This window comes from Phyllopteryx taeniolatus, chromosome 16 (genome assembly GCF_024500385.1).
Source record: "Phyllopteryx taeniolatus isolate TA_2022b chromosome 16, UOR_Ptae_1.2, whole genome shotgun sequence".
NCBI lineage: Eukaryota > Metazoa > Chordata > Actinopteri > Syngnathiformes > Syngnathidae > Phyllopteryx > Phyllopteryx taeniolatus.
In genome coordinates this window covers 23,091,975-23,114,989 of record NC_084517.1, presented here as the reverse complement: position 1 = coordinate 23,114,989, position 23,015 = coordinate 23,091,975, and the positions used below count along the sequence as shown (strand labels likewise).

The 23,015-nt window shown below is 49.6% G+C and overlaps 1 protein-coding gene and 1 non-coding gene across 2 annotated transcripts; both read left to right on the top strand.

Moving 5' to 3' along the window:
• The first annotated feature begins 203 nt into the window (after positions 1 to 203).
• kpnb1 (karyopherin (importin) beta 1) lies at positions 204 to 21,989 on the top strand. The gene is made up of 22 exons (XM_061750064.1): positions 204 to 577; positions 1,177 to 1,235; positions 3,350 to 3,532; positions 6,034 to 6,234; positions 7,065 to 7,217; positions 7,287 to 7,346; positions 7,417 to 7,506; positions 7,853 to 7,963; positions 10,575 to 10,676; positions 10,779 to 11,003; positions 11,087 to 11,278; positions 11,350 to 11,480; positions 13,227 to 13,374; positions 13,632 to 13,703; positions 13,765 to 13,909; positions 13,971 to 14,053; positions 16,406 to 16,513; positions 16,588 to 16,731; positions 16,915 to 17,020; positions 17,543 to 17,657; positions 19,687 to 19,848; positions 21,391 to 21,989. Coding segments are annotated over exons 1-22 (2,631 nt in total). The 5' UTR covers positions 204 to 537; the 3' UTR covers positions 21,392 to 21,989.
• Positions 17,052 to 17,194, top strand: LOC133466679 (small nucleolar RNA SNORA79). Its single transcript, XR_009785010.1, has one exon. It is a non-coding gene; the product is annotated as a small nucleolar RNA SNORA79 (small nucleolar RNA).
• Positions 21,990 to 23,015: the final 1,026 nt, after the last annotated feature.

Below are 23,015 nucleotides of genomic sequence, written 5' to 3'. Positions count from 1 at the left end.
CGTTGCCGCCGTCGGCTCGCTTTTGTCGTCAGTCAAAAACGACGAGATTCATTGATTGATGAAAATCGATGTCGTAGAAAACATCGAAGTCGTCTTTCATCAAGCCGAGGCTCCGGAGAGGCCGAAGAAAAGCGTTCGTTAGGTTTCCGCCCTGCGGCGTTGAGGATGTCCGACGGTCCCTGAAGGCATCGGCGGTGGTGTGATATCCTTCCGCCGGCTGGGGAGCGAGGCGCGTCCCTGTGGTGCGATATCCTTCCGCCGGCCGGGAGCGCGCGGCCTTTCCCTCGCGACAGCACGAGCGAGCGATGCGAACGGGCGGCGGCGACGACGACTGCGAGGCGGCTTCAGCTCACCACCACCGACACCCCTAAGCACCCTCCACGACTAAAGATACATAGCGAGACAACACCGAGGAACCTCGGACGGGTACGAGTGGCTGCCGGCACCGATCGGAACGAGTCAGTCAGTCAGTCGCTCTTGTTGGCAAGCGAAACTCGACGGGCGAGCGAGCGGCTGCCGGACGGACGGACGGACGGAATGGAGCTCATCACAATCCTCGAGAAAACCATCTCTCCAGGCGAGTGTCGGCGGGCGACCGGCTAGGCGGATGGCTCGCAACCGCCGCGCCCTGCACAGGACCGGTGAAAGTTTGTCGCTGTTAGCGGGCTAGTTAGCTGCTAGCAGCGTGCTAACAACCGCGACGGCCTCACGGCGGTCGGGCGTTCGCTCGCCGTGATGCGAGGCTGCCCGCTCGAGCCCGACTCGACACTTTGGGTGTGACGGTAGAAGCGCAGTGTGCTTCGGACGCGGATATGTTGTTGAATTGTTGTTAGCGTTATTTTGCGAGCCTGGTGGCCATGCCGTTAGCCGCTCTGCTAGCCCGTTAGCATGTAGCCGTCAGCCTTCTCCCGTTGGTGGCGAGGGGCTTGTCAATCAACTTTTGGGGCTGTTCAGCGACTTTCGAGTCGTCTTGGAAACTTTTTGTTTGTTTGTTTGTTTGTTCTCCGTCAAGCGGGCCCTGGCCGGCCGCAAACCGGCTCGTGCTACCGTGCTAACAGGCTAACGCGCACGTTGGAGCCTCGCCGCCCTTTGCTTTGATTGACTTGATTTTGATCCCGTTGAGTGCTTGACACTCTTGACGGGGGTTTTCATGTGGTCATGATTGCTTGTGTGCAGATCGGAATGAGCTGGAGGCTGCGCAGAAGTTTCTGGAGCAGGCGGCCATAGAGAACCTGGTGAGTAGGATGACGCGCGCGGGCGTGGAGCCCGCCAGCCCGACCGGCGCTAGCATTAGCATCTCCCGGCTACACCCTAAAATTCAACTGACTACTACTAAACCTAAACATTTGCGTTCAGGGCACACATTCACCCCAATTTGATTTCAAGTGGGCCTTACCAGAATATAAATGGCCTAATAACCTATAAATGACCACTATTACAAATTGTTCCCATTGTTTTGGTGCAAATAATTATGTTCAGATAATATTCACATTTATTTATTGTTGCAAATATGACCTGTCTGAAAGTTCATGACAAAATGAGTGCAGTTTCAACAGTATTATGGATTCGATGTACAACTTACTGATCAAAGTGGGTCTATATATTTAACTTTTATCCATCCATCCATCCATCCATTTTCTACACCGCTTATCCTCACGCGGGTCGCAGGTATGCTGGAGCATATCCCAGCAAATTGCGGGCAGGAGGCGTGGTACACCCTGAACTGGTCACCAGCCAATCGCAGGGCACATATAGACAAACAACCATTCACACCTATGGGCAATTTAGTCTTCAATCAACCTAACATGCATGTTTTTGGGATGTGGGAGGAAACTGGAGTACCTGGAGAAAAGCCCTGCAGGAACCCTTTTCCAACCTCTTGAACTGTATCAGAATCAGAATCATCTTTATTTGCCAAGTATGTCCAAAAACACACAAGGAATTTGTCTCCGGTAGTCGGAGCCGCTCTAGTACGACAACAGACGGTCAATTGACAGAGAACGCTTTGGAGACAGAAAGACATTGACGAAAAAAAAACAAAAAAAAAAACAGTCACTGAGCAGTAAAGGGTTGCTAGTTATCTGGTTAATGCCGGTACATTTAATTTTTGGGACAATTGTGTATTCAGTGTCTTGAAATATTTCTCTGAGGTCTTCATTTTGAAAGAACCTTAGTGCAAAGGTGGCACAGTATTTGACATAAAAGTCAGCTTACTTTGCGCCTGAAACTTGGCATCTTTTAGCTTTCGAATCCTGAGTTGCAGCCAATTTCAGAAAGTCATTTAAGTGGTTGTCAGTGCGCCCTCCAGTGTATAAAATTGGCCACAACAGTTTGATCGAAAAATTGCATTGCGCGTGTTCACTTTCCCACTGGCTGGATTGGCTCCCCTGACGGGCAGGTTCTGGCCCGCGGGCATTACGTTTGACACTGCTGCCCTAAAGCTTGGCAATTGTCCTGGGAGCAACTGCTGCACATCTACTCAATATGAACTAGGAGCCTCACAACAATCATGTATATTAAGTTTCATTGGCCTTGCTGATGAAAGTTTCAAGATGATTGTCACGCAATGCATTGTGGGCTGATGATGTCACGGGCCCAAGCACATTGTACACATACCGGGGCTTTTCCTGTCTCAAATGGAGGCAGGCGTGGTACCGTTCGGATCATATGCCCCCCTCCCACAGTTGTTCTGTGAAGCAGGAAAGAAAATCTGGCTTTTGCCAATCTTCTCTTCTTCTTTGACAGTTTTAGGAGCCACTTCCAACTTTCTGTTTGAGCGCCACCCTGTCTGTGTGGCAAAATATTGCAGTCCAGATAACGCCCATCTCGTGCAATGCTCCTCAGATAAGTTTTCATGATGTCACAGCCTGAAATTAGGCGGTGAGTGCCTAAATGTAGATGTCCGACTACCCTTGCATGTGCGCTCGTGTGTGTCGTACATGACAAATACAAGGCAGCGAAATACACTTTGCATCTAACCAGAAGTGCCCACACACTAATTAAACGACGTATAGAGTGTCGATACAAAGGTATAGAAATGTCAACGCGTGTTTCTGCAGGCGCGTGGAGGTTACGACTGATCGTAATATACGATGATAGCCAAGTTATACTCTGTTACGCTTCGGCATGTGCAGTGGACTGTGCAAACAGCCAAATACTGGAGGAGAAGGGGAGGGGGAAAAAAAAAAAAAAAGACCCTTACGTCAATATAATTGCAGCAAAGGGGGGAATAAGTTTGTAGCTCGATGAATGTCATGAACGCACAACGTAGCCGATGTCATCTTGTCAGACTGTCCGAAGGGCGTTTGATGGACATGTGAAGTTGATCGTTGTTGTCCTGTCCCCTCAGCCGACTTTCCTGGTGGAGTTGTCCAAAGTGTTGGCCAACCCGGGAAACACGCAGGTAGCACGCGTGGCGGCGGGCCTGCAGGTGAAGAACTCTCTGACCGCCAAAGACCCGGACGTCAAAGCTCGGTACCAGCAGAGATGGCTGGCTGTGGACGCCAACGCTCGCTGCCAGATCAAAAACTACGTAAGTTGACGGGGAGGGCGGGGTTATGCCGGGGAACAGAGCTCGTTCTGCTACAGAGAATACCTGGAATGAATCTTGGAAGATCAAGAGCAAGTTTCAAACACTTTTATACCCCCCCCCCCCCCCCCACAAAAAAAAAATCTCTGTTAGTATTACCACACGACTGGACACCGTACATTGCTTACTAGCGCTCTAGACCTATGAACTCTGGCTCACTGGCCCGAAGACTAGTTGACGAGCCGATGGGGACTCGAGTCTCCGCTGCTCGCGGGGACGAGCCGAGTCGCGGTGGAATCGAACAGGTTTGATTTCATTGGAGACTTTTTGGCGGTGACGCATACGCTCACTGTAGAGCTGGGGTCTCAAGTCAAGAATTGTACTGCAGGTCAACGAGCTCCATTTGGAGAACACGAGGGGCATCTTGCACATCGAAGGAGAAGGGCTGCGCAAAGATTTGAAAAGTGACTCTTTGTCTTCAAGTCGAATACCGTGTTTGGTGGCAAATGTTCTGGCCTTGTCATAAGCAGCACCAACCAGCTGCTCCTGGCCTTGTACCTTCTTGTTAGCTCCTGTGTGATGTCAACAAGAAAAGCCAAGTCCATGAACCATTTGGGATCACTTGGCACAGAAAAAACGGCCGTCCCATCCTTTGCGATGAAGCCTTTCACTTCTGCTCGCAGCTCAGAAAACCTCTTCAAGACATTTCCCCTGCTGAGACCACGTATACAGTGCCAACAGAGAGGATTCACACCACTTCACCTTTTCCACATTTTTATGTTACAGACTTATTCTAAAGCTGATTTGAGTCTAGTTTTTTTTTAAATTTATAAATCGACATCAAATATCCCATCATCCATCCATCCATGTTCTGTACCGCTTATCCTTACGCGGGTCGTGGGCATGCTGGAGCCTATCCCAGCTATCTTTGGGCAAGAGGCGTGGTCCACCCTGAACTGGTCGGCAGCCAATCACAGGGCAAATATAAACAAACAACCATTGGCACTCACGTTCGCACCTACGGGCAATTTAGAGTCTTCAGTGAACCTACCGCGCATGTTTTTGGGATGCGGGAGGAAAGCCACGCAGGCACGGGGACAACATGCAAACTCCACACAGCCGGGGCTGAGATATGGACCCCGGTCCTCAGAAGTGGGAGGCAGATGTGCTGACCAGTCTGTCACCGTGCCGCCAAAATGACCAAGTAAAAAAATGTTCAAACATTTGTTTAAATTGATTACAAATGTTAACATTCAAACATAATAGGTACGCAAGGATTCACGCCGTTTGCTATGACACTCAAATTGAAGCTCAGGTACATCCGATTTCCACTGATCCTCCTTGAAATCTTCTACAACTTGGAGTCCAACTGTGGTAACTTCAGTTGATTGAACATTTGGAATGGCACACACCCGTCCGTCTATATAAGGTCTCGTAGTTGGCAGCGCATATCAGAGCAGAAACCGAGCAATGAAGACTAAGCAATTGTCTGCAGACCTCAGACACCGAATTGTGTCACGGTGCAAATCTGGGGAAGCATGCAAAAGAACGTCAGCAGCATTGAAGGTCCCGAAAAGCACCGTGGTCTCGATTATTCGGAAAGCTGAAGTAGTTGGAAATCACCGGGAGCAGTCCTAGATCTGGCCGTCTGACCGAGCTGAATAACCGGGGGAGAAGGGCCTCTGTTTAGAGAGGTGAACAAGAACCCTATGGTCACTGAGGCGGCGCTCCAGTGTTCCCTTGCGGGGATAGAACCATCCAGAAGGTCAACCGTTGCTAACGCACTCCATCAATCAGGCCTTTATGCTAGAGTGACTAGACCGAAGCCACTTCTCGCTAAAAGGCACATTGCAGCCCGCTTGGAGTTTGGCAAAAGGCACCTTAGGGATTCTCAGACCTGCAGAAGCAAAATTCTCTGGTCTGATTAACCCAAAATACAACTTTTTGGCCTGAATTGCAAGCGTCATGTCTGGAGAAGAAGAGGCACTGATCATCACCTGGCTAACACCAGCCCTACTGTGAAGCATGGTGGTGCGGGGGCTGTTTTTCTCCTTCCGACACGACGACGACCCAAAGCGCACAGCCAAAATAACAAAGGAGCAGCCTTATATATATATGTGTGTGTGTGTGTGTATATATATATATATATATATATATATATACACACACACGTATATATACGTGTGTATATGTATGTATGTATGTATGGGTTTTGAACATACTTGAGCAATAAAAATGATTCAAATGTAAATGGCTCTGATCAATACACATAAATCGGACAGACTGAGACTGGCAAATGGTCAAACAGAAACACACGATCCCACTTCCACATGGGAAATCCACGCAGATTTCTCACTTTTTGGTTTTCTACGGTTTGGGGTCCCTTAATGCCTAAAATATTGTAAATAAGCTGAGTGTTACATTCACTATTGAAAATCCACAGACCACAAGTGCAACAAGTCCCACTACATCAGATATCGCACGTTCTTTTCCACACCTCTCAGGTTCTGCAGACATTGGGCACGGAGACGTATCGGCCCAGCTCGGCGTCGCAGTGCGTGGCCGGCATCGCCTGCGCCGAGATTCCGGTTCACCAGTGGCCCGAACTCATCCCGCAGCTGGTGGCCAACGTGACCGGCCCGTCCAGTACCGAGCACATGAAGGAGTCCACCCTGGAGGCCATCGGATACATCTGCCAGGACATTGTGAGTGGTCCCCTTCTCCCACCTCGAACGGGGGTAGGGGAGTAGTAACCAAGTACAAATACTTCACTACTGTACTCAAGTATTTTTATTTCGACGTCCTTTATCAACCTTGGTGTATGATGACGCGACGTCAATAGCGAGAAGCAAAGTCGGCCGCAGTCGACATCTTGATTGAGATCTTGGGTCTTACAATGTGGGGGAAAAACGGGCAGCAGGGAAATGGAGAATGAATTAGCGATGATTAACGATTCAGCCAAGGGAGATATTGATTGCTTGAGTTTTATTTTGAACATGCTGTACAAACAAAACAAAGAAATGGGGGGGGGAGTATCCCACACTGAAGTACCATGTCCTGTCGGTTCCCAAAAGGAGTGGTAAGAAGTTAAAACGTCCCCCATGCGTGACCCTTTTTAAGAGAATTGTTTTTGGTTCCGAGAATAATTGGCGACACATGTTGTCTTGTACCGACCCAAAAAGCACCCGCTTCTGGCCTTCAAAAACTCTTAGTCTAATCTGAAAACGTGGTTTTCTCTCTTTATCATTAGCTAATTTAGCGTTTTTTGTTTTGTCAATTCACAACGTGAGCAAGCTATGGGAGCGTGTTGGTTTGGATGGCATGAAAGTCCAGCCCACACTACCTCGCTCTTGGTTTAAACCGTGATGTAATTTAACTTTTTTGTTCCTTGTCAGTATGAGTACTGTACTAAGTTAATGAAAAAGGCCAAGTTTAAGTCAAGAAGTTGAATCAGTACTTTTACCAGTACAGAGCACTCGTACTTTTGCCACCAGTGCTCAGCGTGCGTGCGTGACGTAGGCTTTTTTGTCTGCAGGATCCCGAGCAGCTTCAGGAAAACGGCAACGAGATCCTGACGGCCATCATCCAGGGCATGAGGAAGGAGGAGCCCAGCAACAATGTCAAACTGGCCGCCACAAACGCGCTCCTCAACTCTCTGGAGTTCACCAAAGCCAACTTTGACAAGGAGGTGCGCCGCCGCCGACACCAGTAAGTTGCCCGCTAAATTGCTGATGTTTGCCGGCTGTGCGTCCCGCAGACTGAGAGGCACGTCATCATGCAGGTGGTGTGCGAGGCCACACAGTGTCCAGATACCCGAGTGAGTAACGCCAGGAACACCGGAACCAAGTCGACCCGCACACAGCTGATCATGTAATCTGTGTCTTTAGGTGCGGGTGGCGGCCCTTCAGAACCTGGTCAAGATCATGTCTTTGTACTATCAGTACATGGAGGCCTACATGGGCCCCGCTCTGTTCGCGGTAAGAATGACCGCAAACCGACCTGGTGACCAATCGCAATGACCCAAACCTGCACGTACAACTCAATGACCCAGAACCTTAGAACTAACCTCGTAACTCAGAACCACAGATAGACTCAGGCTAGTAACACAGAATGAACCTAGGCCCAGAACAAATCTAGTGACCCAGACCCCTATGTAGAACTAAGCCAGGAACCTAGAACCACACTAAGAACCAACTCCGTGACTCAACCACATGTAAAACAACGAGAACCACACATAGAACCAGCCGGGTAACCCAGAAGCACGTATCAAACTGTATGGCAGAGGCAGGAGTTGAGTAAACTTGGATTTGTTCGTGTTCTCAGATCACCATCGAGGCGATGAAGAGCGAGATCGATGAGGTGGCGCTGCAGGGCATCGAGTTCTGGTCCAACGTGTGCGATGAGGAGATGGACCTCGCCATTGAGGCGTCCGAGGTTTGTGAGGGCGTCCCGACGGTGCGTCACCAGAAAATGTCCTCCTCGTATACGAGGTGCAGTCAGAAATTGAATTGAACCTGCTCCTTGATTTTTTTCATCGCAAACTTTCAGTTTGTGGTTTAAATTCTTGATCAAAGCTTTATTAAAAAATCAATTCCATTTCATTTAAGCCTGTCACCCCCGCGACCCTAGTGAGGAGAAGCGGCTCAGAAAATGGATGGGCCTGTCAGCCATTTTGAGAGTGACGTCATTGTCGGATTCCTCGTTTTGGAAGGGGAACCCAATGAAACATTTTCAAAAGGTTGTGGAATGGGAACGGAGAAGCCGCAGTCGGCTTGAGTACCGTCCAAAAATGTCAGATTGTCACCTTTTGGGACTGTTAAAAGTGCCGCCTACTGAATTTTACGAAGCTGGCGTACCTGCTTTTCGAGAAGAGGTGAGACAGGGGGAGCTTGCAGAAGACTGGACCACTACAGCCAAGGTGATCAGAGAGACAGGCAGGAGAGCACTTGGTTGGTCTTCTGGTAGGAAGGGAGAGAAGGAGGCTCAAATCTCAAAGGTTAGCTAAGAAGTGGGACACTGAGAGGACTGAGGAGAAAGGAATACACGGAGATGCCACGTAGGGCAAAGGCCGAACAAAAGGCAGATGACGACATGTATGCCAAGTTGGACACTAAAGGAGAAGAAAAAGATCTATACAGGTTGGCCGGGCGGAGGGACAGAGATGGGAAGATGATGTGCAGCAGGTAAGGGTGATTAAGCACAGAGATGGAAATGTCTTGGCTGGTGCCAGCAGTGTGCTGGATAGGTGGAAAGAATACTTGGAGGAGTTGATGACTGAGGAAATGAGAGAGAAGGAAGAGTAGAAAAGGCGACCAGTAGTGTGGCCGACCAGGAAGTAGCAATGGTTAGTCGGGGGGAAGTTAGAAAGGCACTTAAAGAGGATGAAAAATGGAAAGGCAGTTGGTCCTGATAGCATACCTGTGGAGGTAGGGAAGCATCTAGGAGAGGTGGCTGTGGAGTTTTTGACCAGGTTTTTCAACGGAATTCTAGCGGGTGAGATGCCTGAGGAATGGTGGGAAAATGTGCTGATCCCCACATCCCTTGTACAAACAGGGGTGATTTGCAGAGCTGTGGGAACTATAGAGGAATAAAGTTGATGAGCCACAAAATGAAGTAGTGGAGGCTAGACTCAGGACAGAAGTGAGTCGTTGCGAGCAACAGTATAGTTTCGTACCACAGATGCATTATTTGCCTTGTGGGTGTTGATGGAGAAGTACAGAGAAGGTCAGAAGGAGCTACATTGTCTTTGTAGATCTAGAGAAAGCCCATGACAAGAGTACCCAGAGAATAACTATCGTACTGCATGCATGGGTCTGGAGTGTCCGAGAAGTATGTTAGATTAGTACAGGACATGTATGAGGGCAGCAAAACTGCGGTGAGGTGTGCTGTAGGTGTGACAGAGGAGTTGAAGGTGGAGGTGGAGGTGGGAGTGCATCAGGGATCAGCCCTGAGCCCCTTCCTGTTTGCAGTGGTGGTGGAGAGGCTGACAAATGAGATTAGACTGGAATACCCGTGGACCACGATGTTCACAGATGACATTGTGATCTGCAGAGAAAGCAGGGAGCAGGTGGAGGAACAGTTAAAAGGTGGAGGCATGCACTGGCAAGGAGAGGAATGAAGATTCGCCCAAGTAAGACGAATATATGTGCATGAATGAGAGGTGTGGAGGGGGAAGAGAGAGCAAGAGTGGGGGCCTCGGAATACTTGGGCTCAACAGTCCAGAGCAATGGTGAGTGAGCTGTTCAGAAACAGGTCCAAGCAGGTTGGAACGGGCGGAGGAAGGTGTCGGGTATGTTACGTGACACAGGAGTCTCTGCTAGGATGAAGGGCAAAGTTTAGAAGACGGTGGTGAGGCCGGCCATGACGTACGGATTAGAGACAGTGGCACTGAAGAGACGACGGGAAGCAGAGCTGAAGGTGGCGGAAATGAAGATGTTGAGGTTCGGGTTGGATAGGATTAGAAATGAGCTCATCAGGGGGACGGCCGAGGTTCAATGTTTTGGAGACAAAGTTCGAGAGAGCAGACTCGGATGTTTTGGACACGTCCAGAGGGGAGAGCGTGAGTATATTGGTCGAAGGGTGATGACGATGGCGCTTCCAGGCAAGAGAGCGAGAGGAAGACCAAAGAGAAGGTTGATAGGTGTCGTGAGGGAAGACATGAAGGCAGTTGGTGTTCGAGAGGAGGATGCAGGAGAGAGGCTGACATGAAAAAGGATGACACGATGTGGCCACCGCTAAGGGGACAAGCTGAAAGAAAGAAAAAAAACCATAAAACAAATCTGCAATAGGTGAGCTGTGACAGCGCGAGGGAACACTGTATTCGCTGAACCATTACAGTCCACTATCTGAAAATCCTGACAGTGATTGGGGAGTAGGGAATGAGGAATGGTTCCGAACGCGGTGAGTCAGTCATCCTTCCCAACTCCCCAATCACTACAACTGGATTTTCAGTGGGCAATTCAGGGAACTATCTAGGCCGACGAGATAAAACTCCCTAGGTAGTGTGGATGATTGAATGACTGAACCCAGGCTTTGCGTTTACCAGGCCTCGGAGCAGGGCCGCCCCCCAGAGCACACCAGTAAGTTCTACGCCAAGGGCGCGCTGCAGTACTTGGTCCCCATCCTGACTCAGACCCTCATCAAGCAGGTAGCGTACGGGCTTCCCCCGCCTCGCCCTTCCTTCCTTCCTTCCTTCCTTTCGTCCGGCCCGCTTTGTTGATGTTTGCGCACGTTTACCGGCGGCGCTCAGGACGAGAACGACGACGACGACGACTGGAACCCGTGCAAGGCGGCGGGCGTTTGCCTGATGCTGCTGTCCACATGCTGCGAGGACGACGTGGTGCCGCACATCCTGCCCTTCATCAAAGAGCACATTAAGCACCCCGACTGGCGCTACCGCGACGCCTCCGTCATGGCCTTCGGTTCCATCCTGGAAGGACCCGAGCCCAGCCAGCTCAAACCGCTCGTCATCCAGGTGGGTCGCAGGACCACGTGCCGACCTTTAGAACTTGAGAATACGCCGCTCCCGCTCAATTATTGATGTCATTATTTGCTCAGGCGATGCCGACGCTGATTGAGCTGATGAAGGACCCCGGCGTGGTGGTGAGGGACACCACGGCGTGGACCGTGGGTCGGATCTGCGAGCTGCTGCCCGAGGCGGTCATCAATGAAGTCTACCTGGCGCCGCTCCTGCAGTGTCTGATCGAGGGCCTGGGGGCCGAGCCGCGGGTGGCCAACAACGTGTGCTGGGTAAGCGGGCGGTCGCACGGCGGGCGTAGCGTGCCGCGAAGCTGACGCGGGGCTCGCGCTCGTCCCTTCAGGCCTTCTCGTCTCTGGCGGAGGCGGCGTACGAGGCCACGGAGGTGGGCGATGACCAGGAGGAGCCCAGCACGTACTGCCTGTCGTCCTCCTTCGAGCTCATCGTCCAGAAGCTGCTGGAGACGACGGACAGGTCAGGGTTCGGCTTCTCGTACTGGACTCATTATTCTGTCTCGTTTCAAAAAGTCAAACCAGTAACTCCTGCCTACCTTCTTAGCCTCGAGCCAATGAAAAGCTCTCATGATTGTGATCTCACAAGCTTCTCATGTCGAAGACCGCGGTACAAGTGAGGCAAGGTGACCTCTGGCAAATATTTGCGGCTTAGAAGCACGTAGCTCAGCTCGGCTCAAGTTTCCAACATGACTAAATGATTGCATTTGCGACATATCAATGGCCACCATGAACATTGATTGGCAAACATGCTCAGTGTGATCTGCTTTCTTGTCATACAGAAAAACGGGAAAACAAAATCTCCGCTTGTTTCGTCTTTTCCTTCGTGACAATTACAGTTGCTAGTTGCTCCCCTGTGTTCGCAGTGACAGACGCTATGTTCACACTACAGGTCAATTCAGATTAGTTTTTTTTGTATGGCAATGTGAACATTACAATTATTCTGGCTGACTGTCAACTTTTTGGGTACTGGCCTTTAAGACACCGTATGAATTGTCTTTTTTAAATGAAATGTTGTATTTATTTTTTTAAACTACCTGTACTGTGCTATTTTTGTCAGAATACATCGGTACAGTACTGGTATCGGTACTTGGTGCAACACTAGTCCTGCTGCTCAAATGAATTGCCTGAGTTGGGCCAATACACATTTTGACCAGTTCAATGTGTACTGTCATCAAATGTAGAGAATTTTTAAGGTTTATTTTGAGCGTTACAAGGATTTAAATATTCTTTGTATATATTATACATGCATATACAGTGAAACCTCGATAAAACGGACCGTCGGGACCGAACAATGTGTCCAAAAATAGTTTCCATTTGTCACTTAAACTGTTCTATCAACGGCTGTTAGTTCCAGAATGGGCCACTGTTGTTTACTGCCGCTGTGGCGCAATGCAGGCAGAGAGTGGGACCAACGTATTCGCGGGTCACAGATATACAATATGACTAGATCCTCCCTACATGGCGGCCATGTGATAATGGCTGTATTGTACATGGAGGGCTGGCAGAGAGAGAGAGAGAGAGAGCGAGTGGTATGGCTGCAGCGTGAACTCTAGAGGAACACAAGTCCGTCTGGAACATGCCATCTTTTGCACAGTAACAGTTTTTCTTTTGTGTCAAGCCGTTTGCCTTTGGAAACAGATTTGGAACTAGGAAGCACACTAACTCCTCGCGGCTCATGAAAGGGACTCGCCTATGATGAGGACTGTACGTCAACAATGTCACCAGGACCAACCACACCAGCATGCTCAGTTTGGATAAAATATTGAACTTTTAAACCTTTTCAAGCTTTTTGAAAATATTTATTTTCACTAACTTTGTACTGTACTGGGTGTTTTAGGCCACAAAAAAACCTACAAAACCTGTGCGGTATTATGGGTGCATATGGCTTTAGAAAAGTGCTTTAATGTAATCGGCGATATTGGACAAACCCCACCCATATTAGTCCGTTCTATCGAGGTTCCACAGTGATTGACTCGGGTGCAAAAAAACCCCATCAAATTGTGATTGGGACATCCCCAGTTTATAAACGGAAAACATTGTACTTGGTGTTGGGATTATGAGGTGGTCCTTGGGCGGGGGAATCCCCCACTAGGTGGTCTCTGGACCCAAACGTTGAACAAGCGCCCTGGTTTAGACCACAGGCAGGCAAGGTTTTGGCTCGCTCGTGTCGTGGCCTTCCGTCACGCTGCTGTCGCTCGTTGTGCAGACCTGACGGCCATCAGAACAACCTGCGCTCCGCCGCCTACGAGGCGCTTATGGAGATCGTGAAGAACAGCGCTAAGGACTGCTACCCCGCCGTGCAGAAGACCACCCTGGTCATCATGGAGAGGCTCCAGCAGGTCTTACAGATGGAGGTGAGAATGCCTTTGAGCGCTTTAGTTCGGTGCTTGGATTCCAGCACCGTCCATCTTGGGAGGTAGGCTCGCTTTACACCAAGCACTTTGGAAACATTCCTAGCCAAAGTCACATTTTCACACGCATTCATCTGGAGTGTAAACTAAAAAGACCCATTTAGTTATATAATCTTCCTTTCCATGCATTGTTGTTCTATAAATGCTTATGTCAACAAATTGACGCTGCGTGAAGATGACACAACTTCCTGCTCCCGCAGTCGCACATCCAGAGCACCTCGGACAGAATCCAGTTCAACGACCTTCAGTCGCTGCTGTGCGCCACGCTCCAGGTGAGCCGTCCACCGCCCTCGCCGCGTCGCCGCCTGACGCTTCCTCGTGGGTCTTTTTCAGAACGTCCTCCGGAAGGTGCAGCACCAGGACGCCCTGCAGATCTCGGACGTGGTGATGGCCTCGCTGCTCAGAATGTTCCAGAGCACGGCCGGTTCCGGAGGCGTGCAGCAGGAGGCGCTCATGGCCGTCTCCACCCTGGTGGAAGGTAAGGAAAACGACGTCTTCCGACGTGTGGCGTCGTGACTCATTTGGGATTTCGGCTTCAGTTCTGGGAGCAGAATTCCAGAAGTACATGGAGGCCTTCAAGCCTTTCCTCACCATCGGCCTGAAGAATTACGCAGAGTATCAGGTAGGACTGCTTTGATGAATGATTGATTGGGGATGTGAGAGCAGTGCATCCTGGGAGTCTGCCGTTCCTATTCGTTGAGATGCAAGCTGGACCGCAAATGTATCAATCTTTTGTGAGCCTTTCTCAATTTACGTTGAGTAAGAACCCACCGACACAACCTTCAAAACACCATTTTTGTTAGTTAGCGAGCAGGTTACTTTCTGCTTCACGCAAGCTGGTGGGACTGTACCATTTTTACAAGCCCAATTCCAATGAAGTTGGGACGTTGTGTTAAACAGAATACAATGATTTGCAAATCTGGTTCAACCTATATTTTCATTGAAGACGCTACAAAGACGAGATATGTCATGTTCAAACTGACAAACTTGAGAACACGTTCCCAAAAAGCTGGGACAGGTGGCAAAAAAGACGGAGAAAGTTGAGGAACGCTCATCAACCACCTGTTTGGAACATCCCACAGGTGAACGGGCTCGTCGGGAACAGGTGGGTGCCGCGATTGGCTAGAAAAGGAGTTTCGCTGAATTGCTCAGTCATTCACAAGCAAAGACGGGGCGAGGGTCACCTCTTTGTCAACAAGTGCCTGAGAAAATAGTTCCCCAACGTACAATTGCAAGGAATTTAGGGATTTCATCATCTCCGGTCCAGAATATCATCAAAAGGTCTGGAGAAATCACTGCATGTAAGCGGCGAGGCCGAAGACCGACATTGAATGCCCGTGACCTTCGATCCCTCGGGCGGCACTGCATCAAAAACCGACATCAATGTGTAAAGGATATCACCCCGTGGGCTCAGGAACACTTCAGAAGACCAATGTCAGTAAATACAGTTGGGCGCTACATCCGGAAGTGCAACTTGAAACTCCACAATGCAAAGCAAAAGCCATTTATCAACAACACTCCGAAACGCCGCCGGCTTCTCCGGGCCCGAGCTCATCTAAGATGGACCGATGCAAAGTGGAAAAGGGTTCTGTGGGCAGACGAATCCACATTTTCAAATTGTTTTTGGAAATTGTGGACGTCGTGTCCTCCGGGCCAAAGAGGAAAAGAACCATCCGGACTGTTATGGACGCAAAGTTTAAAAGCCAGCATCTGTGATGGTAAGGGTCTGTGTTGGTGCCAATGGCATGGGTAACATCTGTGAAGGCACCATTAATGCTGAAAGGTACATACAGGTTTTGGAGAAACACATGCTGCCATCCAAGCAACGTCTTTATCACGGACGCGCTTGCTTATTTCAGCAAGACAATGCCAAACCACATTCTGCACGTGTTACAACAGTGTGGCTTGGTAGTAAAAGAGTGCGGGTACTAGACCGGCCTGCCTGCAGTCCAGACCTGTCTCCCCTTGAAAATGTGTGCCGCATTATGAAGCGTCAAATACGACCACGGAGACCCCGGACTGTTGAACGGCTGAAGCTGTACATCGAGCAAGAATGGGAACGAATTCCGCCGACAAAGCTTCAACAATTGGCGTCCTCCGTTCCCAAACGTTTATTGAATGTCGTTAAACGAAAAGGTGACGGAACACGGTGGTAAACATGAGCCTGTCCCAACTTTTTTGGAACGTGTTGCAGCCATCCAATTCCAAGTTCATGATTGTTTGCTCAAAACAATCAAGTTGATCAGTTTGAACATTAAACGTCTTTGTAGTGTATCCAGTTAAAGATGATTTGCAAGTTGTTTAACGCAACGTCCCAACTTCATTGGAATTGGGGTTGACACGCAAAAGGAGAAAGAAATCAATCTTTCAAAAGCGGACAACTTCGTTATTTCTGAATTGAGAAAAATTAGTTATTCATTTCTGGTTCCAGCTTCAAGCTAATAATTTTCATTAGTGTATTATAAGGTAATGTGTATAAAGCAAGTAAGAGGCTAATTTGGGTCATCGAATTGTAATGGAAAATGCCTTTCAAAGAGCGATTAGATGTCATTCAATCCCAAGAATGAGAAAATAATTTGACACTAAAAGGTGAAGTATTATCCCCCCCCCCCCCCCCCCCCACTCGCTCGTACGAGTATGCGCTCACTGTGATGGGTTAAATGCAGAGAACGCATTTAGTGTGCATGCATGTTCATGACAATAAAAGGGGATTGTGAATACCAGGTGAGTGCGCTAACACTGCAATCTCTTGAACTTACCCTTAACCTATGACCTTTAATCAGCTGTGATAGGCAGGCAGTCTCTATTTTTGTCCAAAAATCAGATTTCTTACTCCAAATAATTTTGGCGAAATGGACTTCTACCAGCGGATCGTCATGATTGTTCGGAACCGGAAGCCGCGCTCAGTTTGCGCCCAACGAAGTCTTCTGAATGTAGTTTTTATTGAGGCACCGCTATGTCGATGCTTTTGGAGGTGTGTCAGGCCACCGTGGGTTTGGTGAGCGACCTGTGCCGAGCTCTGTCGTCCAACATCCTGCTCTACTGCGACGAGATCATGCAGCTCCTCCTGGAGAACCTCGGGGTGAGTAGCGGAGCCCCCCCGTTTGCCCCCCCCCCCCCACCCCCCTTCCGCCTAACCTGGTCCGGCGTGCGCAGAACGAGAACGTCCATCGGTCGGTGAAGCCGCAGATTCTGTCGGTGTTCGGCGACATCGCCATGGCCATCGGAGGAGAGTTCAAGAAGTACCTGGAGATCGTGTTGGACACGCTGCAGCAGGCTTCGCAGGCCCAAGTGGACAAGGTAAGCGCTAACTGCTTGATCGCGCAAACGTTCGCGCTGCTCTGTGATGACAATCATGCACCACGCTGACCGTGATGTCAACAACCACTTTTTGTCTGAGAGTGGCCGCCGCCGCAAGCTAGCTCCGTGTGACTCGTTTGATGATCCCACCGAGCTTGAAAGAAAACTTTATGCGTGTTGTAGACGGACTACGACATGGTGGACTACCTAAACGGGCTGCGCGAAGGCTGTCTGGAGGCGTACACGGGCATCATTCAGGGTCTGAAGGGCGACCAGGAGAACGTCCACCGTAAGGCCACGCCCCCTGTTTGCACACGCGCCGATGTCAGTTCCTCTTCCTGTCTGTAGTCCAACAGGAAGCTTTGATGACATCGCAGAGAAGTTTGGGGTCCTTTTCACCCGGAAAGCTGCAGGCTTCACGCCAATTTGACACGGCTTGCTGGTTTTGCGGGACCTGACAAACAAAAACCACAAAGTTCATGAGTCAACGATATTGTCCGCAGTGTGAAAAAGTCTTTATCTCGTGATGAGGGAGTCGCTCCGGAGTGATGAATTACGTGTTTGGAACCATTCACGCATTCCCGACTCCCCGATCACCAGAAATGGATTTTTAGGGAACTGTATCGGAACAATTGACAAATCCCTTTGTTGTGATTGGCGAGTCGGGAATGAGTGTTCGGAAACACTGCGCGATCACGAGAAAAGGCTTTTGGCTGGACATTTTGGCTATCTCATTACGAGCGACCGATTGCCAACCCGAATGGGTGAGTGAGTTTTGTTGTTGTTGTTGTTGTTGTTGTTGCGGTGGCAGCGGACGTGATGCTGGTGCAGCCTCGCGTGGAGTTCATCCTGTCCTTCATCCATCACATCGCCGAGGACGACGACCACTCCGACGTGGTCGTGGCCAACGCCGTCGGACTCATCGGGTAAGACGCTTCCTCGATGTTGGAAACTTTCAGTGGGAGTTAACGGGAATAAACCAGGAATTGATGGAGTTGAACTTTGGCCCTTAACTCATTGACTGCCGCGGACGTTTCTATCGGTCGACGTTCACTGCCACCGACGAATACGTTCGTGAAGTTCGTTTTTGGGCGGGAAGGCGCAGATGCATCGCGTGCAATTCAAGCGTCTACAAAACTAATGACGAACACATGCCAGTAGGTGGCAGCGTGGCATTCGCAAGCAGCACAGCTTTTGAGTAGAAGATCAAGATTGGACATTATGAGGGAGAGACAAGTTGCGTCACCTCGTCAATCAGGTGTGTTGCAATTAGGGCTGGGGAAAAATATCGTGATAGAAGACCTATTAGTTTTCTTTTTAAACGTTCCCCGTGGAGGCACCTGGTCAGTGTGAAAGGCGGCTGGCGTGCGGCCATCCCGTATTTGGAAGTGGTGACGTAACAGCCTCCCCGCTCAGTTGTCATTGTTGGATGCAGCACCCGAAAAAACCAGGGAATGGGAATATTCCATACTAATTTCACGGATTCGTGAACTTTCTAGTTCCAGGGAGAGCGTTTCGAGGCGTATTTCAGGCTGAGCGGCGCGCTTGAACGCCTCCCGCAGGGACGTCTCGGTATGTCAGGTGGGCGAAAATATTGTCGGGGATAGCGGGACGCCGCACGTTTTAGGCCTTACTCCGTTTGCAGTACAGCCGCCAAAATAGCGATCGGTTTAGTGCTGTACTGTCACAAATATTTTCTGCCAGAGGTTGAACATGACACGGAACGTTACACAAAACTTAATCAAGGCGTATCATCGGCATCAGCATGCAAAAGCTTTCAAGTTTTGCAATTCCAATTGAGTTGGTGACCAGGGTGAGTGACTCGAATCCCTCGTTTTCAAGCTCGGCTTGGAGCGTTGAGCGTGCGCCGGCGGGTGGTTAAAAAAAAAAAAAAAAAAAAAAAACGGCACTGCACGCTACTTTGCGACAGCAGCATAAAACTTTTCAGCGGGCTACAAACATTAGCACCTATCACGTCTTGCTGCTCAACCTAACTTGACCTGGTTCTATTGACGCCGCGATTGGTTCAGCGTGGAGCAACTCACATTATTGTCTGTGAAAACATGGACGTAACCAAATGCGCTTAGCTGGACTGTGATAGCTCCAGCTCCAGAGACTGAGACTGAGGCTAGATCTCGACTCTCCTCCTAGCTTCTCTTTTCCGGCATAAAATTGGTTTTTAAAATGAGTATTTTATAATTCTCATCAAAGGCATTTTCTATTGATGTTGACGACATCTCTGGCGATATCTATTGAATTGTCGGCCAGCCCTAGTTGCGATCACGAGCAAAGGTGACGCCCGGCATGTAAAAAAGCCGCTGCCATTCAACTGGAGCCATGCGATGAGTCGGTGTCGCTGAGGCTGCGTTTTTTTTTCTCACTTTTATACCTGTAAAAATGATTTGGCCAAATGTTTTTATCACACTCATTTTTGTTTTATAGCTTGCGGTGTCACAATAGCAAATATTAGCGTCCAAGTCACTGTTGTGCTTGACAAACCAAAACAACGTTTTGGATCAGGAACCGGTGTTTTTGGTGAAATCAACACGATTCCTAAAGAACAGAAAAAGCTTGCGACAAACTCTGCTTTCACCAGATGAGAAAAAAGTGTCAATCTTTCTGTTTGTGGGTTCTGTGTGACAGAACACAATATTATGTGGGTCTTGAAAGATCAGTCTGAATCAAGTCAAGTTTTGTTTGGCCCTTAAGCCTAAAGGAGTCCAGGGCTTCACAGGCCTTCAATTGAAACCTTGGGAAGGGGCTGCAGATGGAGCCTGGGGGGATCCCCTTCCACAATGACCAGGCTGCAATGCTCTAAAACAGCTGGCAGTCAATGAGTTAATAGGAAACCTAGTTTGGTTGGTCAATTTTTGTTTTGTTTTGAGGTTGCTTCCAATTTTGTTCTCGAGCCTTGTGCAAGCCGGTGTGTTGTTAACGTGCGTGCTTGCGTGTCAGCGACCTGTGTACGGCGTTCGGCAAAGACGTGATGAAGCTGGTGGAGGCCCGCCCGCTCATCAACGATCTGCTGACGGAAGGACGCCGCTCCAAAACCAGCCGGACCAAAATGCTGGCCACCTGGGCCACGAAGGAGCTACGCAAGCTCAAGAGCCAGGCCTGGTCAGAAACACACACACACACACACACACACACACACTTGTGTCCCCCTCCTCAACCTTCTCCTGACACGGTTGTCAATTTTCGGTCCATCCGCTAACGCTCAATATCGCCGGTTGGTGTCGCGCATGTCGTCGTCGTCGTCGTCGTCATCCCGTTCCCGGGCAGCAGGACGCTTAACCTGACTCCGAACCCTGGTTAGAATAGTTTTCCATTTCCATTCTAGGTACTTTGGTAGTTTCCTTTTTCTAATTCAGTTAGTTTTAAGTTGTTTTCAGAGCAGGTTTTAGTTTTTCATTTTTATTTTAGGGTTAGTTTAGTTTTTATTCAATTCAGTATTAGTTTACATTTTTTTCTTTGGGATATTTGTCAACTGTGGGATTAAAAACAAGATCACAATAAGTCGTTTGTAATAAAAATCAACAAATTACAATTAAAAAAAGGTATAAAGTGTCTTAACAGATGAAGCAGCGTCCGCAAATGAAATACAGGGACGGTGTCATTTGAAGTGCAGCAAACTGCTCGGCTTCGATTAGGTGCCGTCAACCCCTTCAGGAGACTCGCTGCCGTATGGCCGTGCTCGAAATGTGCTTCTGTTTCGCGGACAAAAACATCCGCTTCTTCTTTCCCTTGTTGCTAAATTGCAAACTTTGAGATTTGTGACAGTCGGACAGACGGCAAAGTAAGCTTTCTTTGACCCGCCGCGTCTCCGGGGAAAGTGCGTCCGCTCCGTTTTGTCGTCGTCGAGTCCGCGATGATTGTGACGAAGCCTTTCAAGCTTTCCCGCCGTCGCAGCAGTTTGATCGCTCGCCGCGTCAGCCAGACGAACTCCTCGTCTGCCTTCGGTGGCGGGAAACGGCGGCCGGCATTCGCCGACTCTCGCCGGTTGTCCGTTTCTCTGAATTTTCCCCAAAAGACGAATAAGCGACGTGCGGGTTCCGCGAAGGCGCCGGCTCGTCGGCAGGCGTCTTCGATACGACGGCGGGGCCGCCCGATGACGTCGCTTCTCGGCGACGCGACCTCGCTGAGCTCATGCTTGAAATTGACAGACGAAACAAAGGGTATTTTGGCAATGGTTGGTTTTAGTTAGTTTTGTAAACGCAAAATGTTGTTTTCGTTTTTAAGAACATTTCGTTGATGAAAGTTATTCGATTTGTAGTTATTTTGTTAATTTTCACTTCCTATAACAACCGTGCTACGAAGCAATGCGGCGGGAGGGGCCGCGGGCGCAGAACGGCAGCCGTGCTTCCGTCGGGCGTGACCGCGATATGAGCTCGGCGGATGATGCGCGCAATTGCGAAGCATCTTTGAGTGCCTAGAAAAGCACTTGAGCAATGGAATGCAAAACGATCAACGTTTGCGCCGATTGATTTTGGGTTTTTTGGGACCAAAACGGGAACTGAATTGTCATCCGTTTGAAATGGTGTCCTGGAAGAAAGGGATGCAAATTAAAGAGCGCTTTTTTTCCCTGCGATTGGTCAATGAATTGAACAAATGATGGCCGTCTTCAAGTAATCCTTCTTTGTGTGATCTTGTTTGCGTCAGATGCGCGTGTGGCGACGGGAGCGGCACGCGTGCGCGTCTGGCGTTGAGGACAAAATGGACGACATAGTCTGCCCGGCGACGCCTCAACTCGATTGACGTGTGAAGACGACGACGACGAAGACGATGATGAAGATGACGACGATGAGTGTCTTGTGTATGAGAGACGACGACGACGACATCACCACCTTGCGGTCCGCCGGGCCGCTCTTCTTCTTGCTCCTCCCCCTGACAGCCTGTGGACAACTCTGACTCCTCCCCTGAATAAAAGCCCCGCCTCTCGCTCCCCGGCCGGACGATCCCGCCGGTGGGGGAGGGGCTCGAATCACGACTTTTTGTTGCTTTGGCGTTTCTTCAGCCCGCGGCTCGCCGGATGGCGAAAGACCACCACGCCGTCCCCGATCGGCCCGTTACCGGCCGGGCGCAAAGTCTTTTGACAATAAAAGCACTTGAGGGGCGAGCGCCAAAGGAAGCGGCCGCGCTCGGTTCGGCTTTTGGGTCGCTCCGCATTTTTGCTTGAGAATTGAAGACGTTTGTTAAAGCTTCTATTTTTCCATTATGAAAAGAAAAAAAACAATAAAATAAGATGAAACATTCCCCGAGCACGTCTTGCCTTTGGCTTTTCTTTCAACTCCCCGCCTGGACTCACTCTGGACTCTGAACTTTGACCCCTTTTTTCATGCCATCTTTTTTGGGTTGTTTTCTACGCAGCGATGAACGTCGACTTTTGGCTTTTGTTGTTTGGGCTGGGCCCCGCTCGCCGACTCCGATTTCCGTCGGCTCGCATCTGGACTCGGCCCGCAAACGCCGAACCCGGCGGCTTCCGGGTTTTCTTCTGGCGAGCTGCGGCGGCTGCCGGGAGAACGACTTTCTGCGTTGACGCGTTCAACTCGAGTTGTCATTGCCTCGTTTCGTTTCTGAAGTGAACGAATAAAAGTTTATATTGTAGCAAAGCGTGTGCACCTCCTTCACACACAGCGAGCGGTCACTTGACGTGATATCATTTATGGCGTTTGAAATGTTTGACGTAAAGATGAAACTGGAGCCGCGCTCTTGAAGTTCCCCTTCAAGCAACCAAGCCAAAGCGATGTCACGGTTGCTTACGTTGGTCATGACGGCCGCTCCCGGTTGACCAGCTCCGATTTGCGTTACCCGCGCCCCCCCCCCCCTCCCTTTACGTGATCCACGCCGCGCACTCATACATGTTGATGTATAATGTAACTACTATTATGAAGTGAAAATCATTTTGTCGTCTCCCCTTAACTTGATTTTTTTTTCAGCTCAAATTAAACTTGAAACCAAACGTCCGGCAAATGAGTAATATAAATACAATTGAAAAACCTGCCTTTGTTGTATACATCCGCTGCCACTCCGAACATTTTCCATAAATGGGCGTCGGCATGATTTGGAGTCAGTGGACCGCAAAAGACGCACCGAAGCCGCCGCCACAGGCGGTCAAGTGCGTCCACGTCGAATCCAGTTGGCGCCGCGCTGCCTGGTTTTGATCCGGCCTCTTTCTAGCGTTTGTCGGCGAGCTCCTCTGAATCCGGAGCGCTGGCTTTTCGGCCATTTATTGCTCCATATTTGCCGGCGGGTACGCGACCGTTGATCTCCCTGGGTAAACTACA